Genomic DNA, 21,313 nt, shown 5'->3' on the forward strand with positions numbered 1-21,313 from the left:
AGTATCAGAACAGGGTAACAAAATAGATGAACTACAGAAAACAGTACAGGGGAGAGAGAATAGAATAAATGAGGCTGAAGACACAATTAGGAAGATCGAGGATGAATTAGAGACATCTAAAAAAGAAAAGATCTCAGAGATTAAGGGATACTGAAAACAACAACAGAGACATATGGGATGACTTCAAAAGAAATAATGTTCACATTATTGGATTACCAGAGAAAGAAAGAGAGGGCAAGGAAGAAAGCATTCTTCGGGACATAATAGCCGAGAACTTCTCTAGTCTAGACAACATAAAAGATGTAAAGGTTCAAGAAGCCCAGAGGGTCCCAAACAGAATTAACCCAGACTTAAAGACACCAAGACACATCATATTTAGAATGGAAAGGAATAAGGATAAAGAAAGGATCCTGAAGGCTGGCAAGAGAAAAACAGAGTCACCTACAGAGGAAAACCCATAAGATTAGCAGCAGACTTCTCCACACAAACACTACAGGCCAGAAGAGAATGGCAAGATACCTGTTGAGTGCCCAATGAGAAAGGCTTTCAGCCAAGACTACTGTTTCTTGCTAGACTGTCAGTCAGACTAGATAGATGGAGGCATAAAAACATTCTCAGACAAACAACAGTGTAAAGAATCAACTATCACCAAGCCTGCCCTGAAAGAAGTTCTGAAAGGTCTCCTATAAACAATCAGACCACCACAAATAGGCCATATATCAGAACACTCTAAAAATCTACAATAATGGCATTAAAATAGCTTCAATCTATGATATCAATAAATGTCAATGGCCAGAATTCACTTATTAAAAGGCACAGAGTAGGAGGATGGATCAGAAAACACAACAATATGCTGTCTACAGGAAACCCACCTAACTCAACAAGACAAACACAGACTCAAAGTGAAAGGATGGAAAACTATTATATAAGTCAATGGCCTGCAAAAAAGGACAGGAACAGCTATTCCTATATCTGACATGATAAACTAAAATAAAAATAAAAAAGATAGGAATGAACATTATACATAATGCTCAGAGGCTCAGTCAATAAAGGGGAATTTACAATTATTAACATCTGTGCCATCTAAATACATCAAATATCTACTGAAAGAGCTACAGCAGTATATTAACAGCAACACAGTCATAGTAGGGGACTTCAACACCCCACTCTCAACTTGACAGATCATTCAGGCAGAAAATCAATAAAGACATGCGGGAGCTAAATGAGGAGATAGATAGATTGGAACTATTGGACATTTTCAGAGCCGTTCATCCCAAGAAACTGGAATACACATTCTACTTAAGTCCACATGGGTCATTCTCAAGAATAGATTATATGTTAGGTGACAAAGACAGCATCAGCAAATTCAAGATCATTGAAATCATCCCAAGCATCTTCTCAGACCACAGTGGAATTAAACTAACACTTAACAATCAACAAAAGATGAGGAATAGTCCCAAAATGTGGAAGCTAAACAGTACACTACTTGACAACTACTGGGCCAAAGAGGAAATAAAGGAGAAAATCAAAATGTTTTGAGATTTCAATGAAAATGAAGACACAAACTATCAAAATATTTGGGACACAGCAAAGGCAGTACTGAGAAGGAAGTTCATAGCTATACAAGCACACATTAGGAAACAAGAAAAAGCACAAATAAAGAGCCTCATTGCACACCTTAAAGATATAGAAGAAGAAGAACAAAGGAAGCCTAAAGCAACCAGAAAGGCAGAAATAAATGACATTGAAAATAAGAAAACCGGGAGTCGGGCTGTAGCGCAGCGGGTTAAGCACAGGTGGTGCAAAGCACAAGGACTGGCATAAGGATCCCGGCTCGAACCCCGGCTCCCCACCTGCAGAGGAGTCGCTTCACAGGCGGTGAAGCAGGTCTGCAGGTGTCTATCTTTCTCTCCCCCTCTCTGTCTTCCCCTCCTCTCTCCGTTTCTCTCTGTCCTATCCAACAACGACGACAACAACAATAACTACAACAATAAAACAACAAGGGCAACAAAAGGGAATAAATAAATAAAATAAAATATTTTAAAAAAAAAAGAAAAAAGAAAATAAGAAAACCATACAAAAGATCAACGAAAGTAAATGTTGGTTCTTCTAAAGAGTGAATAAAATCGACAGACTTTTAGCCAGATTCATTAAAAAAAAAAAAGGGAGAAGACCCAAATCGGATCATAAATGAAAGAGGAGATAGCACAACAGACACCACAGAACTTCAACATATCATGCTAGGCTTCCATGAACAACTATATGCCACCAAGCTAGAGAACCTGGAAGTAATGGACGATTTCCTGGATACCTACGAACTTCCAAAATTAAATAAAGAGGAACTAGATAATATGAATAGGCCCATCACAGCTAATGAAATTGAAACAGTTATCAAAAACCTTCTAAAGAATAAAAATCCTAGACCAGATAGTTTTACAAATGAATTCTACTAAACCTTCAAGGAAAAGTTAGTATGTCTACTTTTAAAAGTCTTCCAGAAGATTGAAGACACAGGAATACTCCCATCCAGCAACAGATGAGTGGCTGAGCAAGTTGTGGTATATATACACAATGGAATACTACTCAGCTATCAAAAATGGTGATTTCACCGTTTTCAGCCCATCTTGGATACAGCTTGAAGAAATCATCTTAAGTGAGATAATTCAGAAACAGAAGGATGAATATGAGATGATCTCACTCTCAGGCAGAAGTTGAAAAACAAGATCAGAAGAGAAAACACAAGTAGAACTGGAGTTGGCATATTGCACCAAAGTAAAAGACTGGGTGGGTGGTGGGAGGTAGGGAAGTACAGGTCCAAAAAGAATGACAGAGGACCTAGTGGGGGTTGTATTATTATGTTGAATGTAAAACATTAACCCCCCCCCCCAATAAAGACATTTTTAAAAATGTGCCGACATACGTTAGTGGAAATGGAGATAGACATTTAAAAACTGAATACTAAAGTTGAATACATGTTTATACATTTCTTGATTTAGTGGAAAGAATGGCTTTAGAGTCATTTCTAGATGTTCTTCATATTGGTTGTATGTGCCTTAGGCATGAAGTCATTTTTTTCTTTTTTTTAATTAGTGATTTAATATTGATTTACAAAATTATGAGACAACATGAGTATAATTCTACACTGTTTCTACCACAAGAGTTCTGTTTCCCTATTCCCTCCATTGGAAATCATACAGTCATTTTTTAGTCTTACTGTAATCTCTTTGTAAACCAACCAAACTAAGTTATTTTCAAATCATTAAGAGGTATCTTTATTCTTTTAAATATGCATATCTTTTAAAATCTCTGCCAAATAATCTCTAATAACTTGTTAGTCTTTGTAACTAGTTTTTTTAATGTAATATTTCAGATCTCAAAGTCAGAAAATGCCTTTTCTTTTAAAAATTTTAGAAATTAACTGGATTCTATTCCAGAATGAAAAAATCTCAAGATATGTTGCTCTGCATGAGGCGGGGGGATTCTCTTCATTTGTGAGAATTCATATTATTTGTCCTTAAAACAAGTTTTAGTTATAAAAGCCAACTCACAAAGCTGTGTCCCTTGCTCCTTCTTACACAGGTCAAAGAAAATGAATTTGTCTTGTATCATTTTTTATGGATAAAACACTAATATTCAGTAGTCCCTTATGATTGTAGTATCCATCACCAGCTTTCTAAGCATAAATATAGTAATAACATCTAAAATCATTAGTACTCTGTAGTTTCTTTTTCTTTCTTTTTTTTTTTTTTTTTTTGCCTCCAGGATTATTGCTGGGGCTTGGTGCCTGCACTATGAATCCACTGCTCCTGAAGGCCATTTTTCCCATTTTTTTTGATCGCCCTTGTTGTTGTCATTATTATTGTTGTCATTGCTGTTGTTGCTGGATAGGACAGAGAGAAATCGAGAGAGGAGGGGAGACAGAGAGGGGGGAAAGGCAAACACCTGCAGACCTGCTTCACCACCCATGAAGCAAATCCCCCCACCCCCACAGGTAGTGAGCCGGGAGCTCAAACTGAGATCCTTTAGCCCATCCTTGCACTTCGTGTCATGTGCGCTTAACCTGCTGAACTACCACCCAACACCCAGTACTCTGTAGTTTCAGAAGACCTTGCACATACATTATTTTATTCAGTCCTAAAACTCATTGATGACCAGGGTAGGAGGTGGTGAAGAGATTGGTGGCATCTCTACTTCAGCAAAAGAATACTCATTGGGAGTCGGGCTGTAGCACAGCGGGTTAAGCACAGGTGGCACAAAGCACAAGGACCGGCATAAGGATCCCGGTTCGAACCCCGGCTCCCCACCTGCAGGGGAATCGCTTCACAGGCGGTGAAGCAGGTCTGCAGGTGTCTATCTTTCTCTCCTCCTCTCTGTCTTCCCCTCCTCTCTCCATTTCTCTCTGTCCTATCCAACAATGACAACAACAATAATAACTACAACAATAAAACAAGGGCAACAAAAGGGAATAAATAAATAAAATATTTTTTTAAAAAGATTAAAAAAAAAAAGGAAAAAAACTCATTAATTCTTATACAACTATCTGTTTCTCTTTCCTTACCTGAGTCCTAGCATTAGCAAAATATTATTACAGTGTGGAATATTTGTTAGAAAATTGGGCTCAGTAGATGAGTGGCTGAACAAGTTATGGTATATATACACAGTGGAGCACTACTCAGCTATTAAATATGGTGATTTCACCATTTTCATCCCATATTAGATGGAGATTGAAGAAATCATGTTGAGTGAAATAAGTCAGAAACAGAAGGATGAATATGGGATGATCTACTCTCAGGCAGAAGTTGAAAAACAAGATCAGAAGAGAAAACACTGAGCAGAACTTGGACTGGAGTTGGTGTATGGCACCAAAGGAAAAGACTCTGGGGTGGGGTGGGGAAGAGTTCAGGTCCTGGAACATGATGGCAGAGGATCTAGTGGAGGCTGTATTGTTATGTGGAAAACTGGGAAATGTTATGCATATATAAGTATGTACTGTCAACTATAAAACATTAGACCCCTAATGAAAGAAAGAAAGAAAATTGGGCTCATAATTGTTCATCCAAGAATAACTGTGTAAAGATATTAGTAATGAGTAAGCTGATATGGAACCTTCTAATAAGTGTTTCTGGTGCAGGTTCAGTCACCTGTTGACTCTGCTACAATGTCCCCAGTAGAAAGGACAGCAGCTTGGGTTCTGAACAATGGACAATATGAAGAGGATGTAGAAGAAACAGAGCAAAATCCAGATGAAGCCAAGCATGCTGAGAAGGTAGAAACCAGTCTTTGTCGCTTATTTCGCCCTTTCCCTAGACACAAGTCACCCAAAGTATTGTCTTATTTCTTTTGCATAGCTGTACATAAAAGGTATGGACAGGGAAATGTGCAAAAAATCCATCTGGCTGGGCTTGGGGACACAGTTCTGGTCATCTTACACAGGTTTCCTTAAGTTGGGGGTAGGGGAACTTTGTTCTTCATTTCCAGTCACTTTACATGAACACTTAGTGTATCTTTAAATACATAAATAAGTTGTAAATAGTTGTTAAATCGTCTTTAATCCTGAACTAGAGTCTTAGCTTCTTTTCTGTATCTTGATAATAATTTTGTCTTTTGTCTTTTTTTCTTTTTCTGATAATGAGCTTTCAAACTCTATACATAATTTTTAATGTTACCTATTGCTCCCCTTGTTTTGTAAAGTTGACATTTAAAAGGACTAGTAAACAAGGAGCCAGGTGGTAGTGCACTCTGTTATGGGCACACATTATACCAGTGACCTGGATTCAAGACCCTGGTCCCTACCTGCAGGAGGCAAGGGCTTCATGAGCAATTTGTCTCTCTCCCCCCCCTCCCACTACCCTCTTGAGTTCTCTCTGTCCTATCAAATTAAATAAATAAATGTTTTTTAAAAGAATCATTAAGCAGGAACCTTGGCATCTTGTATGTTATTATCTTGTTTAGTTAATAACCAGACAAATGGGGTCTGTACAGTGGTGAACCTGGTTGAGTGCACATGTTACCATGTTCAGGGACCCATGTTCAACCCCCTACTCTCCACCTGCAGGGGAGGGACACTTCACAAGCAGTGAAGCAGATCTGCTGGTGTCTATCTCTCTTCCTCACTGTCTCCTCCTCCCCTGTCAGTTTCTCTGTCCTATCAATTAAAATTGAAAGAGAGAAGGGAGGAAGGAGGAATGAAAGATATTACTTCTAGGAGCAGTAAATTCATAGTACCAGCACTGATCCCCCACCCCAGCATTACCCTGGTGGCAATAAAAAATAAACAAATAACCAGACAGATGACATCCAATTAAGTTTAGCAGCATGAGCCTAAATTATGCCTATTGATGTAGTCTGCCTCTTAAAATGGCCATTAAAATTGTGACATCTGACCTTCTGGATTAACAAGTGTAGATCAGGACCGTGATGTTGGATAAACAGACATTAACTTCCTGGTTGTTGATTAAATGAAATAATACTATTTAAAAGTCAGTTGTCCCATACAAATTTCTCAATTCCTAATGGGGTTAAGTAGACCATTACAGAAAATCTTAGGCTTCTCACTTCACCTGGAAGCTTTGACTTTATAGTTTTCTTAAACCTCAAACACAACAACTTTAGTTCAAGAAAGGGCTATGTAATCGAATGAATTATGTAAAGCTTTAGTCAAGATTTCTCATATATAAACTTATACAGTGCCTTACTGAGAAATCAAACACATGATCCAGCAAGCAGTACCAACTTGGCCAGATAAACCATGTCACACAAGTGAGCCAAAAAGCAATAGTAATCTCCCTAGAGAACATATAGGCCTCTGTGTAGTACTTATAACCAGAGTGTTAAACCCTTTTATAATTGGGAGTAAAATATCAAGAACCTTCTGTCCCCTAAAATTCTGTTCATTGAGTTAGTGGCTTAATGTTATAGAATTGTTGCTTGTGGCTCTAATAGTGTAAATAGTCTGATGAGCCAAGATATGCCTGAGATCTGTAGTCCATGTGATAATTCAGAAATTCTTTCTCTTGCAGATAACTGGCTTTGGCATACTTTTAAGTGACTTTCTGGGCTTCTAATTGCTTGATCTTTTTTCCTGCTCCCATTTGATGCAATTACAGACTGGATAGGAATTATAGCAACCGGTGGTTTCATGTGGTCAAAAATACATAAATATACAGATTTCAAATGCTAAGTTAGTTTCCATATGTAATTTAGGAGGCAGGCAGAGTTCCATTAACATACATACCTGTTGATCATTCTAAGAGCATCAGCAGCCTGTGGAAAGACAGTTCAGACAGCATCCAGTTACAGTACCTAAATTTCTTTGTGGAGGAAAAAAAAAAATCTGACTAGTTTTCAAAACCAATGTCACTTCAGTTTTTCTTTCCTTGTTTTGGGTGCCCCTTCTCCTCTCTTGTAGTATGAACAGGAAATCACAAAACTGAAGGATCGCCTGAGAGTGTCCAGCCGACGGCTGGAGGAATATGAACGCCGACTGCTGGTGCAGGAGCAGCAAATGCAAAAGCTGCTGCTGGAGTACAAGGCCCGGCTAGAGGACAGTGAGGAGCGGTTGCGCAGGCAGCAGGAAGAAAAAGATAGCCAGATGAAAAGCATCATCAGCAGGTTAGGGGTCACCTGGGGTTGGGTGTGGGTTAAAAGGGTACCATAGCAGTGAGAAGGTGCTCCAAAGAATGCTAAAGAAATGCTAACAAAAGCACTTTCCCACCTCACACATCTCCTTGGTGATACTTGGTCCAAGTGTGATGATTGGCTACATTTCCTAAATGTTCCAAGAGTAAGACCTTAAAGAACATCTGCCAAAGATACGGGAAGTCTGTTTTTTCATTCACTGTAGCCAACAGAAAACTCACCTGTGTCATAGAGAGCTGAGTTTGCAAATCTAAGTTTCAGTATTCATTAACTTTCACAGTGAATTCCAGAGACTTGGATGTGAGTTTCACTGGCTATTTTTATGGCCAGAAAGCTGTGAGAGTCCCAAACATGCCCCAAAAAATGAAGGGATGGGATATGGAACTCTGGTGGTGGGAAATGTGTGGAATTTTACCCTTCTTATCCTATGGTTTTGTTGATATTTTTTATTTTATAAATACATTTTAAAAAATGAAGATGTGGGGCTACCTCTTCCCAACTTTTAAAGAGCATATAGCATGGGCAAGTATTTTTCTGAGTACTTTACAATCATAATTGTTTAATTTATTAATAATAATTTGTTTTATACCAGCCACAAAGATAAGAATTATTATTCTCATTTTACAAATAGGCAACATATTTGATAAGTCACTTGCCACTAGGATTTGAAGTCAGGCAATTAAGCACCAGATTCCATGTCATACTTACTGTTCCTCAGCATTATAAAATGCTTTGGACAACTCAAGTAAGTTGAAAACAAAACAACAAAAAAAAGTTGTATTGTTTTTATTAGTATGAAGATAATTAGCATCTTGCTGAGAGCAGGTCCATGGAGTTAAAACATTAATGGGTAAAGATGTAACTGGTAGGAGACTGGGCCATGGTTCACCCTGTTGAGCATACATGCTATGATGCTCAGGGACCCAGGTTCAATCCCCTGTTCCCTACCTGCAGAGGGGTGGCTTCATAAGTAGTGAAGCAGTGCTGCGTTTCTCTTCCTCTCTTTTTATTATTTTTTTTATTTTTTTAATTTATTCATGAGAAAGATAGGAGGAGAGAAAGAACCAGATATTACTCTGGTACATGTGCTACCAGGGATTGAACTCAGGACCTCATGCTTGAGAGTCCAATGCTTTATCCACTGCGCCACCTCCCGGACCACTCTCTCTTTCTACCTCCCCCTTTGCTCTCAATTTCTCTGTCTGATCAGAATAAAAAGGAAGGAAACAATGGCCACTGGGACAATGGATTTTACCATGCAGGCACCAAGTCCCAGTGATTAACATGGTGGCAAAGAAAGAAAGTGACTGTTAAAAGAGAAAGAAAGTAGAACTACAGGAGTCAGGCGGTAGCACAGCGTGTTAAGTGCACGTAGCGCAAAACGCAAGGACCAGCTTAAGGATCCCAGTTTGAGCCCCTGGCTCCCTACCTGCAGGCGAGTCACTTTACAGGTGGTGAAGCAGGTCTGCAGGTGTCTATCTTTCTCTCCCCCTCTCTGTCTTCCCCATCTCTCTCAGTTTCTCTCTGTCCTATCCAACAATGGCAACAACAATAACTACAACAATAATTTAAAAAACAAGGGCAACAAAGGGGAAAATAGATAAAATATAAAAAGAAAAGAAGAAGAAAATAGAACTAAGTGTAGAATACTCTTGAAGAAACACGATAGCTATAACAAGGCAATCCTGAGATGAAGGAAGATGCTTTGGTTTTTGTTAGCTGGCTTGAGGTTTTAAAATAAAGTAAGTTGTGGAAAGGATCTGATAAAGGAAGTCAAGAAACAATTTAAAGAAATAATTTAAACATTATTCCAGAGGAGGTGAAAATACATGGGATTCAATCTCAGAAAAATCAGCCTTGGATACCTCCTTCCAAGATGGGGAATATAAAAAGATGGCCACATATTCTTAGGAGTAGAAATTGAACTCTGCTAAGTTTTAAGTAACATGTTCACTACATTAGCTAGCCTCTGAAGATATTGGTGCCTCCTTCCTACCACATTCTAGGCTAATGGCTGTGGAAGAGGAACTGAAGAAGGATCATGCTGAAATGCAAGCAGTTATTGATGCAAAGCAGAAAATAATTGATGCACAGGTAAGCAGGTTCTGATCCTAGTAGAAGGCACTTGATTATAGGAACTGTTATTTCCCACCTCCCCATCCTTTGCAAATGTCAAGGCATAAACTGGAAAATAAGTCATAAAAGACCTTATCATTACACTTTGAAAACAAAAGAACTTTTCTATGTGACCTCCAATGTCTTTCTTTTCTCACTGGTGACAAATCTGATAAACCTGCAGAGTTTTGGATGCTTGACAAATTTCAGCCATGCATGATGGATGGGCTTTGCTTCTTTCCTCATGGAAAGGAGGCTGTTCTTTAAGAGGGTGACTGAAGAAAGTACACTGCATGTGTCTGGCTTGTAACCTCCTCTGACCATTGCCTGGCTATGACGTTCATGGTCTTGTCAGTCATGTCCACCGTCCCATCAATTTCTTACCCCAGACAGTAGTGAACTACAGAGAAAGATAGGTTGGAAAAGGCACTTACTGTATTATTCTTTTGGTGCAGGGTTTGGCATTGATGCTTGGCTGCCCTTCTTTATTGGTGCTATGCTTAGTGAACCCCCTTTGATAAACTAAAGAGAAAAGGAAAAGGTTGTAGCTTATATGAGTGACACTGTTGGAGTGATAACTGCCAGGAACACTTCACAGGGATACTTAAGTGATTTGGGTAAAATCCAGGAGGCAAGAGATGTTTCTGTTTTTCATTTTATCAATGCAATGGTTGTATTTCTTAGAGGAGGCAAATAGCAAAAGGCAGATATGGTTGGTTCAGTAGCTGAATATGTCCCTGAAGATAGTCCATCTAGGTTTGCACATCTTACCCTTAAATAGCATAGAATCTACTGATACTGTGAAATAAAAATAGGAGAAAAGACTTTCAGCTCTAGTGTCTTCTCTGCCTATTATCTAGGCACCAGGATATGTAACCCCCTGCATCCCCAATCCTCAGTGTTTTTAATTTTGCTCTTCTACCTCTAGTCTCATTTTCTTCTAGGGTTAATGTGGGTTGGTGCTTACTTTGCAAATTGGGATATTGAGAGTGAAGCTGAAAAGACAACCTTAGAAGAATACTTTCTAGGCCTTCAACTCCTTCAGACTCTCCAGATTTGAAAGATGAATGACACTCTTTCATAAGCATCACCCTAGGAATATTTTGGTTTCCCAAATGCTAGAGTTTCTGAATATTTTGACCACCTAAGGACCACTGAAATTACCTTACCTAGTTTACTTTTTTAACCTTTCTAGGTGTCCCCAAGGAAGGATGACAGAAGAGTAGCCTAGGCAGAGCCATTATACTTATCCATGCAATGAAAATTCATCCCAGGACCTTAAGATAAATAAGTTGGATAAAGAAGACAACTTAAGGGAGTCGGGCGATAGCACAGTGGGTTAAGCACAGGTGGCACAAAGCTCAAGGACCAGCTTAAGGATCCCGGTTCAAGCCTCCGGCTCACCACCTGCAGGGGAGTTGCTTCGCAAGCAGTGAAGCAGGTCTACAGGTGTCTATCTTTCTCTCCCCCTCTCTGTCTTCCCCTCCTCTCTCCATTTCTCTCTGTCCTGTCCAACAGTGATGACATCAATAACAACAACAATAATTACAACAATAAAACAACAAGGGCAACAAAAGGGAATAAATAAATAAATATTTTAAAAAGAAGAAGGCAATTTAATCAGGAAAACTGGTGTGGATAATGTTTCACCTTTGGATTTTCAACATATTAACAAGCAGGAGCTAATAACCACACCAGAAGGGATTTCAGTTCTAAGTAAATAGAAACAGATGATTTTAAATATTTTTAAATCTTTTTTAAATATTTTATTTATTAGGATAGAGAAATTGAGAGGAATTGGGAAGATATAGAGAGGCAGAGTGAAAGAGAGACACCTGTAGACCTCCTTCACCACTCATGAAGCTTCCCCTCTGCAGGGGTGGGGAGCAGGGGCTTAAACCTGAGTCCTTGCACATGGTAATGTGTACACTCAACCAGGTGTGTCACCGCCCATCACTAGTTGTGCCACTCTCAAGCAGGGAAAATTTGGGTGTATCATAGGTCTGTTTTTACAGATATGACTTCCCTTTTCTCAAACACATATCTTCATCATTAGCTCCTGAATATTTCTGCCTACCTCTTTTTTGGTGTCTGTGACATAAATAGTAGATATGAAGCTGAAGTCGGGCACAAAAACTGAAAGCAAAAGAGGGAATTGATCTTACCAGGAGCCAACAAATTTAGAAAGTTAGAACATTCTCTATTAACCAGGAGAATGTCACCACTTTTCAGGAAATGGCAACATGTTGCTCTCAGAGCATCAGCAGGCTCTGGACTCACTAAATTAAATAATGTTTTAAGTCACGGTAGTAGTTTTCAAGTGATTTGATTCCATGGACTGTTTTGTTAGAATTGATAATAAATAAGCATGTAAAGAATAATCTATGGCAGACCAAGCTGCTTTTAGTTATATTCAACAAGTATCATTCTCAACTAATGAGTTAGATCACACCAATGGCAAATTACTTTTTCAGACGTAGGCATTACTATTTAACGAATTATTGTATTAGAGGCCTGCTTTGATGCCCTAAAGAATACTGAGCGAATCCACTAGACTGCTTTTGGAAACTACTGCACCAAAGTACAAATCATAAACACTAAAGACATATTTAGGAGTGACAGAGTAACCCATATCTTCATGTCCCCAATGCCTGCCTTGATATTACTAGTAGTAAAAATTTTCTGAAATGAATACAGTTGCCTTCTTTGTACTAAAATTAAGTGTAGCATTTCCTAAAGCAACACCAGTGTGGTTATAGTGAACTGATTTTCATCTCTCTGTGCATATCCATGCCCCTCCAGGAAAGGGAACTTTCTTGAATTTAGCCTCTGGGTCTTCTAGAGTCATGTTATGTTAGGGCTGTTTGGGAGAGGCATTTCCTAAGGAGCTGGAAGAGAATGGGCTCCCACTGGTGAGGCAGTCACCTAATCCTGGTCCTTGTAACACAGCCATGGGAAACCTGGTGATTGCACCAAGGAACCATTCCTTAAACATTAGACCAGGTGCCATGTTTTCCCGTCAGGAGCTCTCCATATAATCCAAAGAACAGAGAAGGGCTTCCTTCTATGAGAAGTAAAGCAGCTGCCTAGTTTCTATTGCAAGTGATATCTCCAATGTGTTAAATTACAGGTCATAAATGGAGATGAGATTATGCAAACAGGCAAGTAAACCCTGTCCATCCTCTAGCTAAGCAGCTCCCAACCCTGGCCCAATGCACTGGCCTCCTACACATTCCAGCTCCTGCTCCCCACACATGAACTCTTTCCTGTTACGTGGACTGGACTGCTTTGCCTTGAAATCCAGGCATATTTGAAAAGTCAAAGCATCTTTTACCAACTAAACTTAACTCTCAAAAGTCCTATTTGATTTTTTTTCTTTTAATTTTTGTTTTGAGAGGTTGATAGTTGGGGGAAAGAACTACAACAGGGAATTTCTCCACTTGGAAAGTTCAGCTGTTTACTAAGGAATTGCTTGGTTTTAATTGTAAGCAGTAAGCAATTGCAATCATTCTTAACCTGCTTTTGGTCCCTTTTAAAATCAAGTATTTTTCCACAGATGCCTAATTTTTCTAGGTAAATCTTGGAGGATTCTGTGTTCCTGTACAAAGGCCGTATAAGCTATCTTAATACTAAAATATTTTTAATAATTTTAAGAAATCACACATGAGGAGGAATTTTATTTAGCTCACTTATATTTTTTATAACTACTCACCAGCCCTTACTTATTATTGTTGAAAAGATCTATACTTGTTACCCTAGTAAACTCCATTGACTATCATTTCTTGTTTTGTTTTTTTAACACATACAGATTTTTTCTTTCTTTGAATTTTACATGTTCTTGAAGAAAGTCACCTCACCTTCCCAAACTCAAAGGCATCTTGTAATAGTTAATGATGCTGATTTTGTGAGTTCTCCACGAGGGTAAGGAAGTGTTTTTGTAAGCAGTAATAACTGTGAGCTAGGCTTGTTTTGTTTTCATATTTTGAAACTATTACTACCAGTACTGATTGTTGAGGTACCTGCCCCACTCCTAAAGAAACTAAAGGAAAGTGTTACTTGATGGGTATACTTTTTACCTAAAAACTCTTCAAGGCAGTGGTTTTGCTCTGCACTCTCCTGACAGCATTTTTGCTAGCAGAGTTTTGCCTCATAGCCTGGCCAGTATAGTGACTACTCTCACAGTGAGCACCAGCATCAAGCCCTCAACGCCTGCCAGCTCTCTCTGAACCTGACCACAACTAAGCCTTTTATACACTTCCTAGATGGACAAGCACTTAGTGACTTTAAGATTGTTCTTTGTGGTTTTTTTGTTCCTGTTTTTTTCCAGGACGATGGCTTAGATGGTCCTCAGTATTAACTTATTTCCTGAGAAACAACAACTTCATTTGGGATAGGTTCTAGAATGATATATCTAGCTGCTGAAGTTTAGATTAGGGTTCTTTTTTTTTCTTAATCCTTGTGAAACAGATAACTTAATGGATTTTTTTTTTCCAGATAAGCTACTTTTATTTAGATTGTCAATTTTGTAGGGAGTTGCCTTTTTTTCCCCCTCTTGGTTTTTAGGTACTCAACAATCTTCGTGTATAAATTTTTTCCAAGACTTTTTTTTCCCTTTTTTAGAGACTCAAAAGTAAAATGATAGAAAGCTCCTTCTCAGGCAGCTTTCCTGGAGTAATGCTGAGCTGGAATGAGTCGAGGAGCTTGTGTTCATTGTTTGTTTCTATGTGTTATGTTGACAGCATCCACTTTGGGCCACTTCTCCCCATCTTCAAATAACTCCTTGGTCTGAGCTTTTGGCTGCTTCCCCCTCTCGCTGTTGCATCTTCACTTTGTTGGTGACTATAAACTGCCACCATGTATTGTCTGAATTCTGAATACCATGTATTCTCTCCAAATGTGGCTGTTGTGTCCTCATTGGGGACTGAGCACCCCTAGGTCACATGCATTTCTTTTCTATGAAATGAAACCTCTGGTGCTTCTTTCTTTGACACCGAATCTACATGTTTTAATTTTGACCAAAACCCACTTACTAATGCAGTAAGGCAGTTTGACACCTCTGTTGAAATGTCTGTAGTAACAAAGGGTGTCATTCTCACTTGATGTCCCAGCGTCCTGAGGGATTATTAATAGCAAATGCTGCAATACTGAAAGGAAGACAGGAAAGCAAATAAGCTCATTGGGTTCAGGGAAGCTGAGTGTGCAGAAAGAGGCAGAGACGTTCCATTTATCTGGGAAGCATGGTGCGTACACTGTTTGATAGAAAACATTAGAGCAGTTATTTGGTAAAGAACTGTGATGTGATCCTTGCATGTAGTCTAAATAAAGCCCTGATTGGTATGTTGTAGGAAAAGCGCATTATGTCCCTGGATTCAGCCAACACCAGACTGATGAGTGCACTGACCCAAGTGAAGGAGCGTTACAGCATGCAGGTCCGGAATGGCATCTCACCCACCAACCCCACCAAGCTTTCCATCACGGAAAATGGTGAATTCAAAAACAGCAGCTGCTGATGGGCGTGGTGGATAGACAGACTGCAGCAGGATACAGCAGGAAATGTCTCAGCTCTCCTACCCCCAGCTCTTCACCTAACCCCACCAGGTTTACACAGCGTGGCTACTTCAAAATGGCTGTGGGGCAAAAGGCTTCTGAATGAAAAAAGGAACGGTGTCTTTCAGTTGAGACTTGCAGGATCCATGCTTTCTCCTGTCTCTGTGTACATAGAGAACTTTGTTCTGGGCCATGTACAGAAATGCCACTGTAATATAACAAAAGGAAGTTAATAATGTAGATGATCTTTTTAATTATTGCTATTTTATTATTGCTTTCTTCTTGTTGAAAGCACTGCAGTTGTTAGAGGAAGAAAGTAGAAACTATTTGTGCTTGAGAGATAAACCTGGAGGTCAGTAGATAGAGGCCAAATGTCTGTGATAGAAGCACAGGAAGTGTGATAGAACGTCAGAATTCATTTTTCAGGGATTCTTCTACCAGTTTAAAAACCCTACTCCTGCCCCCAGGATCTGTAGTACTATGCACATATCAAAATCCAAACTAAACAGTTTATTCATTTGTTCATCAACCAAGCCTGGTTCTGAATGCACAGCTAATCTGATCTTGGGGTACATTGTTTTAGAGATAAGAGCTGTTGCATCAAAACTGGATATTAAGAGTGGTTACTATTGAACTCCTGTTGATGTATATTTCTCTCTGTGTATAGCAGATAGAAATGTCTCATTTTAGCTAGGGGGCCTAATAAAGTTGTAATAAAAGGGCCTTCTTTTTCCCCATTAGAGTTTACAAAACTATAAATAGTTGTCTCTGTTTACCATCTTCATGTTTTCACATCCTCTGCCCTCTCCCATGTTGGGAGAAATCATCACCAACAAGGATTATATTCTCCTAGAAAGGCTATTTAAACTTGCTATCCATAAGCTATCTGAAATAAACACCCTTTCTTTCACACAGAAAAGGGCTAGCTATATCATAACAGGAATCTCTGAGTATTTCCTACTATTTTTTTTCTATTTGTAAGTTATAATATTAGTTTGAGAATAAAGAATTTATCCACAGTACTAGCAAATATCTGGGCAGGGTACTTTTATCTGTCTTCATCTTTTTAAATTTCTACTTTCTCTAATCCCTTCAGTAAAATTTGGAAAGGAAACTTAGACCTGAAGTATCACTCTTTCTTAAGAGTGGTGTTCACTCTAATGGAAAAATCTAAACTGGTGAGGACAATGCATTTTATGCTTTTAGCAGATTTGGCAATAATGACCCAGTTTCACCAGTCATCATCATCATCTTCATTATAGGACAGAAAAAAATGTGGAAACAAATTTATTTGAACTTTTTTCCTGAAGGAGTGAAAATATCATCTTGATTATCAGAAAGATGGAGTTACATGTTAAGCAGACCTTAAATATACATGCATATATACATGTATAATTCACATGTGTACATATAACTGCACAAATAGGGAGAGTTCATGCCTTCTATGCTGTCAGAAAGTTTAAAAGGTTTTGTGTCTATTTAAGATCTAAGCAGTTGTTTATATTAAGAACACTGTTTTTCAAGTAAGTTAATGATGTTTATTTTAATTATAAATTTAAATGAATTCTCTTTTAAAGGAAAAAGGGATAGGAAAAGGGAAAAAAAAAAAGTCCCAAGGATATAGAGTGAATGTTTCCATGAAAGAAAAACTTGTAAAGAAACGAAAACATCTGCACATCCTCTCTTGAGTGAAGCCCAGCATTGCCAAGCCTCCCGTTTCACACTGGCTGTGTCCTGCCTTTCGTGTGTTCCCTTCTCTCAGGTGGATCTCTGCGTGGGACCTTGCATCTCAGCAACCTCACTATGGTTCCCACTCCATACCCTGTTAAATATATAGTTAAATCCTATATCTAAACCTTTTTTGTTTTTGCTGTTTTTTCAGTTCATTGGGAGGAAGCTTAGTGGTTTGCCCTCCATAAGTAAGGTTTTTAACATATGGACACATGAATAATCTAAACCTTTTCAATCACTTTCCTTTGAAATACTTATGTTTCTGCCTGTCACAGATCTCAGCCAGGAGCTTCTATTTGGGCTTCTCTGATTTTCAGACTTCATGCCACACATTTGAGCATTTGTATACTTTCTCAACCCTTGATCTTAACATGATCTTATTTCTTCTCTTTAAGCTGAGGGTACACTGTGGTTAAGATCACTTTTTTTAATATGGAAAAAATATATACTATTTCTCAAATAGCACCTCATGTGGGAGAAGGGGCATGCAAGCATAGGGTTATTCTTGTCAGTGATTGTTCTGGGCTCTAGCTATGTTTAATTCATTCTTTGTAAAAGTCTCAAATTAGGCCACAGAACACCTGGTAAAAGTCTGTCAGTTTCATTGACCTTCAGTATGTAATGTGGACAGAAGACACATACACAGAAAAACAATTTTTTATGCATCTTGCTGATATTGTGGGAATTCTTTACTGTGTACCTACTGATTTGAAATCAGATTAGATTCCCAATTTATTATCAGGTTGCCTATATTGAAAATAAAATAAGTAAATAGAAATAAGCTAGAAGTTAATATTGTTACCAGGTGTTCATTTTTAGACTATCTTTTGAGTCTACTCTTATTCAAATGTTTTTCTGAGTTTTCCTTTAGAGAATGCTACAATCTATTGAATTCCTTCTAATATTTTTTTTAAATAGGAAAGAAGGCAGTATCAGTTGATGGTATTTATTACAAAACCCAAATAGGTGCAAGCCTCTGTCTTGATGGGAGGAGGTATGTGGTTGAAAAGATGAACAAAGATAACCAAGTGTCACACTCCTTTCACCTGGCACATAGGAGTACAGGACAGACCAAGGGGCGGATAGGACTTGGAATGCAGGCAAAAAAACTTAAAAAGAGCTTATCTAGGGGCCGGGTGGTGGTGCACCTGGCTGAGCACATGTGTTACAATGTGCAGGCACCCGGGTTTGAGCCCCCGGTCCCCACCTGCAGGGGGAAAGTTTCACAAGTGGTGAAGCAGGGCTGCAGGTGTCTCTCTTGTCTCTCTCCCTCTCTATCACCCCTCTTCCTCTTGATTTCTGGCTGTCTCTATCCAATAAATAAAAAAATTAAAAGAGCTTATCTAGCTGGCACGTAAATGTGTCTATTAACAAGGGAGTGTTGGTAGTGTTTAGGAAAAGAGCTTGTGTTCTTTCATTATCACTGTAGCAGTAGGCTTTCTGGGGCCAAGAGGCAAAAGGGATTATATCCATCACCCCCTAGGATAGCATATAGCAAATCATATAGAGAAGAGATTAGAGAAAGTAGCCAACAAACTGACTGTGTTCAAGGCTGTTACCAAGGCAGAAGACTGGGCCAAAAAGGAAAGTGTGGTGAAATAAGGTAACCCTTCAAACAATTTGTTGTTATTTTTTTTAAACTTGGAACCAAACTGTTCAGAGTTAACTTGTTTCTGTTTCCACCTTTTCCTCCAATGATTTTGGATAGTGAAGGATTTCCTCTCTACAACTGCTATGTGCCCTCAAGAATTAAGCTTGATTTCATAAGTAAATTTTCCAGACTTTGGCCTATCTAACCTGTCACTGGTAGACTGTGTTGGGGACAGCTCTTTGTTAGAGCAAGATGATTGTCTTCAAGTGAGTTTGTGTTCATATGCACTGGGCCTTCCATCTAGCCTTAGTTTTTATCTCCACTTTAGAGTCCCCCAGGTGGGACCAAACTTGGGAAAGTAACTCTTTTCTTAAGTCCCATATGACCCTGAGCTCCAGACTTGACACCAGACTAGATTTGTCACTTGACACTGGCAGTTCCAGAGTCCACTTCACAGCTTCTGTGTGTATTTAACCACACTTTTGGAGGCTACCTTTTGCAGATTGTTGAAGACAAGAGCTCTGTTTTTGCCATTCCCTCTTCATTTCCTCAAGTCTACTAATTATATCTGCCAGTAAATAACTGTCTTCCTATCCCCTCTCTGGGATGAGAAAACCAGGAATAGTTTGCTTTTACCAAGTTATCAACTGAAAGAACCTATTGTGCTAGTTAAAAAAAAGAAAGAAAGATGTGGTAGAGTATTGAATTTTTTAAGTAGAATTACAGTTCATGTTTGATCATTACTAGTCCTAGAAGCATTCTCTTGTCATAACCCAGTTATGATTGCAGTTGAGTTCAGGGATAACAACATAATTAAATTTGCATGAAATGGAAAAAATATTTCATGAGATGTGAAAGAACCTGAGGAAGGTACATGACCCAAAAAGGGACTGATACACAGCAGCCTGTCAGAATGGTTTGAGGATACAGCAGAGTGTGTGTCCACAGCTCATTTTAATAGAAAGGCAGTTTCTGTAGATAACATGCATAGATGAAGCACATGATTCATAAGGTTTCCTTTTTTCTGAATGTCAGTCCATCTTACAGAGCAGTGATCCCCAAACTTTCTTGAGAACTTTTTATTTTTCTGCTCTCATTTGTTATATAACAGTGGTTCTTCTTTAAAAATGTACCATATGTGTTATATGTATATATATAAGTTAAAGTGACTTGAAATTAATTTGGTTTGACATTGTATCAAGAACCCTAGATATCATTAATGATATCATGGGGAGTTGTAGAAAGAAAGCTGAATACCACAGATCTGCAAGTAGGATCCAAAAAGAAGTAGCTGTGATTCCTGGTCAGATAATCCTCAGGTGTTTGAGTAACCAACCCAGCAAGACTTAGCAAATGTGGTGAGTAACCCAAAAAAAAAAAAAAGTGATGGGTTTTAACCATATTTCAGCATACATTTTAATCTCCTTGTCAATTCTCATTTTCCAGTTAGATGCCCTCATCTTCACTAGGAAATGTTTTTGTTTGTTTTTCAGTTTGGGGCATAAAATTAGGTTTATTTGTTGCTGTAGAGAAATTTCCACCAACTCTGTATTTTAGGGGCTTCCATCACCTGTTAGAGATATAGATATTTTTATGTCATTTCTAAATTCCCAAGCAAAAAGTTTCGTTTCCCAATTTCTTCAAAGATCAAATGCTAATTGTCTCTGACCACTATCCTGCAGAGAAAATAAATAGTAATGATTAAATGTTGACCTGTGCTTAGACATTTCCTAGTTACATTAAAATTAACTCAAGCAGACAGCTGCACATTAACCTGAGTCACACCTATGATGAATTTACCTTCTAAATTTGATTTCCCTACTTCTTTTTTTCTTTCCTTTTTTTTTTTTTGTCATTTCCAGGGCCTTAAAGAGAGTGTGTTAATATACATGACTATTTTACAATGATAGTTCTAAATAATTTATTTTTATTTCAAGAAAGAGAAGTACATCTTAGAAAAACAAAACCCAAGATTTTATTTTATTTTTGAAGCCATGTTTTTGTGCTTGTAGCACTTAGATTATTCCATATGTGAGACCCATATCTGCATTTCATCACCTGGGTTTGTTCTAAAGAAGATTTATTTTTGTTCTGTGAATAATTTTTTGATGGTTCTTGTACTTGTACAGATATAGATAATGTTTGAGGTCTTTTATTGATATTCCTACAAAGAATACAAATAAACTTTAACTTTAAACATTTCTGACTAAAGTTGCTACTCTATTTGACATATCACAATCTTACTTCTAGTATATATCTGGATGACTAGGACAGTTGGAGAAAAACCAGAAGGAAAATGCACACAGGAATCTTACCCTGAAGTTATGTTAACATTAACATCAGTGTGTCTTAAAATTTTTCAACCCACAGGTAAATATTTAGATGCAGGACAAATAACCAGCCTTAATATGCATTGTATCATGGTACAACCCTTAGGTGCTCATAATAGAGAATCTGGAGTCTCTTTAATAGCTTCTGACTAGTGGGGAAGCCATCCCCCAGTTAGCTTCTTAACTGCTGCTATCCTCTCTTAATCCCCCATATTAGAGCAATGACTTTGTTTCAGGATTTCTGTTGACTTATTGAGGATTTGTTTTCTTGTTTGTCATTCTCAAGTTATTCCCAACAAACCCCTCTTTTCCTGCTTAACCTATTTCACCCTATAAAAACCATGGAGGCGGGTAACATATA

The 21,313-nt window shown here is 38.3% G+C and overlaps 1 protein-coding gene across 2 annotated transcripts in view; it reads left to right on the forward strand.

The window, feature by feature from the left end:
- RASAL2 (RAS protein activator like 2) overlaps positions 1 to 20,821 on the forward strand; it is a 299,682-nt gene extending 278,861 nt beyond the window's left edge. For both annotated transcript variants that reach the window (XM_007535754.3, XM_007535755.3), the window contains exons 15-18: positions 5,132 to 5,266; positions 7,409 to 7,611; positions 9,645 to 9,732; positions 15,099 to 20,821. In XM_007535754.3, the coding sequence (XP_007535816.1) occupies positions 5,132 to 5,266; positions 7,409 to 7,611; positions 9,645 to 9,732; positions 15,099 to 15,263 (591 nt within the window). In that variant the 3' untranslated portion in view covers positions 15,264 to 20,821. The remainder of the gene's footprint in view (positions 1 to 5,131; positions 5,267 to 7,408; positions 7,612 to 9,644; positions 9,733 to 15,098) is intronic.
- The last annotated feature ends 492 nt before the right edge of the window (positions 20,822 to 21,313 follow it).

This window comes from Erinaceus europaeus, chromosome 9 (genome assembly GCF_950295315.1).
Source record: "Erinaceus europaeus chromosome 9, mEriEur2.1, whole genome shotgun sequence".
Lineage (NCBI taxonomy): Eukaryota > Metazoa > Chordata > Mammalia > Eulipotyphla > Erinaceidae > Erinaceus > Erinaceus europaeus.